Here is a 4298-nt window from a genome sequence, read left to right on the forward strand (position 1 = left end):
AGTGTGGCCTTATTGGAAGAGGTGTAGTCTTGTTAGAGGAAGTATGTCACTGTGAAGGTGGGGTTTTGAGGTCTCATTATATGCTCAAGTCTGGCCAGTGTGATCCAGACCCTTGTCCTGACTGCCTGCAGAAGACAGTCTCCTTCTGGCTGCCTTCAAATCAAGACATAGACCTCTCGGCTCCTCCAGGACCATGTCTGCCTGCGTGCTGCCATGCTTCCTGCCATTATAGATTAAACCTCTGAACTGTAAGCCAGTCCCAATTAAAGGTAACCTTTGTAAGAGTTACCCTGGTCATGGCATCTCTTCAAATGTGCTGGTGCCCCTCTTACCTGTAACTAAGATGATATTCTAAGCTGGCCTTGAGCTTGTGGCCATCCTCTTGCTTCAAATCCCCTAAATGCTGGGGTTGTTTTTATGTGTTCTCAAATTTAGCAACTAACATGAGGCCTTGCTTGGCTCTCTACAGCACTGCACAGTGTCATTAATCTCTCCATTTCCTTAGTAATTAAATATAGATTCAGTAATCGTTAGCCACATCATAGTTAACGTGCATGTGTACATCATTCAGATTCAGAACTTGACCTTCCAGCTAGGAAATATCCTTTCTTGCGGTAGCCCATGTCCCTAAACCTGGATGAAGGCAAGAGTTCGAACAAACGAATGAAGGGGCAGGAAATACTGGTGCAGCATTCAGGAGGATGAGGCAGTAGGATCACTTGCTGCAAGTTCAAGGCCAACCTGGTCTATATTCTGAGTTCCAGCCAGCAAAGGCAACATATAGAAGATTTCAAAAAAAAAAAAAACTACAAAATAAAACCAAGAAAAGGGGGGAGGGAGTTTGTCTTGGTGGCAGGCACAAGCCTTATATCCTAATACTTGGGAGGCAAATAGTGAGACCTCTCTTTAAAAAGTAATAATAAAATAAATTTTAAAAAAAGCACTGGGTTGACCAGATAAACCCCAAGGAGACTCCCATAGGGTATACTATGACCTCACAAACTTGGGCTCGCTCCACCGCCATCCTGCACTCGCCTCCAAAACCACAAATATAACCAAATATATGTATGTATGTATGTATGTATGTATGTATGTATGTATGTATGTATGTATGTATGTATGTATGTATGTATGTATGTATGTATGTATGTATGTATGTATGTATAGGACAGAATGCTAGCAAGTGGCCTTTGACGCTCAGCCTTCTGGGAGATGTAGTTCTGTGGTTCCCGTCTCTGTGGCGCAGGAGTAAGCGGATTGATCCGAGTTCCTGCTAATGCGCGTGCCCGGGAGGCGGGGGACTGCGCATGACTGAAGGGAGGGGCCGCTGCGGGGGCGGGGCATCACTGCTGTTTGGGGAGCCTTCTGCCGGGCCGACAGGATGGCGGGCAGGGGTAAACTAATCGCAGTGATTGGAGACGAGGACACGGTGACTGGTTTCCTGTTGGGCGGCATAGGGGAGCTTAACAAGAACCGCCACCCTAATTTCCTGGTAGTGGAGAAGGATACCACCATCAATGAAATCGAAGACACTTTCAGGTACGGTAGCCTGTGAGGCCTAAATGGGCTCTTCCGCTTGCACGGGGAGAATTGATGGCCTGTTCACCTGGGTGTCAGGGGTCGATGAGGATCGGGATGGTCCCGGAAGTCGTCTCTCCAGGAGCAGGTGCCTCCGCCGTCTAAGTTCCCTTCTGGGGTCCAGTGGGGCCCGGCCTACGGCAGGTCCATGAGCTCCACATCACATGACTGTGTGTCAGTTTAGAAGAGAGTGGAGCTTGTTATCTGCCCCGGCTGTAATTGGACTCCTGGAGCCTCTGACCAGTGCTGACCGGCACGCTCAGCCCACTTCCGGGGTCCCTGACGCTCACCTGTAGCGCATTCTCTGGACCTTACAGTCTTTTCGACTGTGTCCTAAACAAACCACCTCCAATGTAGGTCCGGGCAGTCAGTGGGCGCGCGCGCGCGCGCGTGTGTGTGTGTGTGTGTGTGTGTACGCTCACAATTGTCCTGTGTGTGTGTGTGTGTACGCTCACAATTGTCCTGTGTGTGTGTGTGTGTGTGTGTGTACGCTCACAATTGTCCTGTGTGTGTGTGTGTGTGTGTGTGTGTGTGTGTGTGTGTGTGTACGCTCACAATTGTCCTGTAAGGTAGTGGTCATTCCCACCTCCAATGTAGGTCCGGGCAGTCAGTGGGCGTGTGTGTGTGTGTGTGTGTGTGTGTGTACGCTTCATTTATTTTAGAGGCTCACAATTGTCCTGTAAGGTAGTGGTCATTCCCACTTACTAGTGAAAAAATAAAGGGCGAATAGGTTAGGGCACAGACCCGAAGACACACCAGCCATAAAAGGCAGAACCCAGGTCAACTCTTTAATTATGGAGTTTGTGTTTGTGTCCGTGGGTAGGCGTGCACACATGGAGGTCAGAAGACAACTTTGTGGAGTCGGTTTTCTTTCCATGGGCTTTGAGGATAGAACTCAAATAACCAGGCTTGCATAGCTCACACCTTTACCTGTGCCTTTCTTAAGCTATTACCTACTCTGTGTATACAGTTCCTTGCAGTCTGCCTTGGGGTTTCCATTTGTCTTTTGACAATGGGCAAAACTTCTGGGAAGTATGACCTTCCACAAAGACCTTTTACTTCAACTCCTCACTTCATGCCCTGGGTCATAGTTTCAAAAAGTGGGTGCAGGCATTGCTTTTAAGCCAAAAAGTGCCCTGTTGACTAGAATTGTGGGTGCCAACTCCCTATTTTTTCCTCTCACTCCTCTTCTAGAACTACTATGCAAATCTCAGGAATAAACTGCCCTCACCTGTTTTCCCTCAATAGCAGAGTCCAGGGATGCCGGCTGAGACTAGTTCCCACAGCCTGGAATGTGGCAGGCTGTGTCCTGGGAGACTGATCTCTAAGGAACCAGTAGTGTGACCTCCGTTGTCACTGGAGGACAGATCTTACTTCTAAGAATTTACCATGTTTCCAACAGGAAGGAATCCTAAAACCAAATCTGTTCCATGCTTGGCACAAAGTTGGTGCCCAGTAAATTATTTCTAATGAGTAAATACATGGTTGAAGGGGCATGCATGTCTGTGTGTGGAGGTGATCACATGAGAGGAAGGCCAGAATGACAGTCTCTGTCTGGAAATAGTGATTCGTTCACTGCTGAGTTTCCTCTTTCCATCTTGCCTTTGGCTCATAGCAGATGTCCTCCTGGTCCATCCCCTTAATCAGCATAGAACTGTAGGCCTTCAGTGGTCTCCTCGACCCTAGCTCTAAACATTCAGTAAAAATCAAAAGATATACATTAAGGAATCACTCTGCTACTCCATCCTTGCATTTTTCTTGATTTCAACCACTATCAATAATAAGAAAAAGGTTTTGTTGTTTTGTTTTATGAGACAGGGTTTGTGTAGCCCCAGCTCTCCTGGAATTACCTCTGCGGACTAGGCTGGTCTTGGTCTTTTTTCTTTTTTGTCTTTCCTTCCTTCCTTCCTTCCTTCCTTCCTTCCTTCCTTCCTTCCCTTCCCTTCCCTTCCCTTCCCTTCCCTTCCCTTCCTCCTTTATTTCTTTCTCTTGGTTTCGTTTTGTTAAGGTTTTTTGTGTTTCTAGACTCTTACACAGATACAAAGGTGCTCATACCCAATTTCCTCGCCTCTGCCTCTCTTCCACGGAGGCAGCATATAGAACACACTGACATGGATCCTGGTCTTCATTACCAGTTCCCTCCATGAGCAAATGTGTGGACTCCAACCCTGATCAGTGTGGTTCTGAGCTCCTGAGTGCAATTGGTTCATCCAAGGAGAGATAAGGTTGAAGGCCTTATGCATGCAGTCACTGTCATTCCCTGCTCTTCTCCCCCAACAGGCAGTTTCTAAACAGGGATGACATCGGCATCATTCTCATCAACCAGTACATCGCAGAGATGGTTCGGCACGCCCTCGATGCCCACCAGAGGTCCATTCCAGCCGTCCTGGAGATCCCGTCCAAGGAGCATCCCTACGACGCAGCCAAAGACTCCATCCTGCGCAGGGCCAAGGGCATGTTCACTGCTGAAGACCTGCGCTAGGGCTGCTCAGCCCTTAACCCTCCTCTCGCTTCCAGGCCTCTCCCAGTTTGCCACCCTCTATTTAAGTTTCAAGCCTTGGTTTCCAGCCCCTCCCTTCCTCTTCACTGAGTGGTTCCTAAGCTGTTGGGGTTCTGATGTTCAGGTCCAGGCTGGGTAGGGAAAGAAAGGCCAACCATCTCTCCACTACCTATGCCATTGAGCAGTATCATTGTTAACATTAAAGGAATATTCTCTCCGA

At 48.1% G+C, this 4298-nt stretch overlaps 1 protein-coding gene across 1 annotated transcript; it reads left to right on the plus strand.

The window, feature by feature from the left end:
- The first annotated feature begins 1337 nt into the window (after window positions 1-1337).
- Atp6v1f (ATPase H+ transporting V1 subunit F) lies at window positions 1338-4298 on the plus strand. The gene is made up of 2 exons (NM_053884.2): window positions 1338-1539; window positions 3859-4298. Exons 1-2 carry the CDS (start codon window positions 1382-1384, stop codon window positions 4058-4060), a joined length of 360 nt encoding a protein of 119 aa, NP_446336.1. The 5' UTR covers window positions 1338-1381; the 3' UTR covers window positions 4061-4298.

Source organism: Rattus norvegicus, chromosome 4 (genome assembly GCF_036323735.1).
Source record: "Rattus norvegicus strain BN/NHsdMcwi chromosome 4, GRCr8, whole genome shotgun sequence".
Taxonomy (NCBI): Eukaryota; Metazoa; Chordata; class Mammalia; order Rodentia; family Muridae; genus Rattus; species Rattus norvegicus.

Bases quoted from the DNA above. Each gene is read 5' to 3' on its own strand.
- Atp6v1f (NM_053884.2), top strand. From the start codon at position 1,382: ATGGCGGGCAGGGGTAAACTAATCGCAGTGATTGGAGACGAGGACACG. The intron at 1,540-3,858 runs GTACGGTAGCCT...CTCCCCCAACAG, and splicing joins GAAATCGAAGACACTTTCAG to GCAGTTTCTAAACAGGGATG.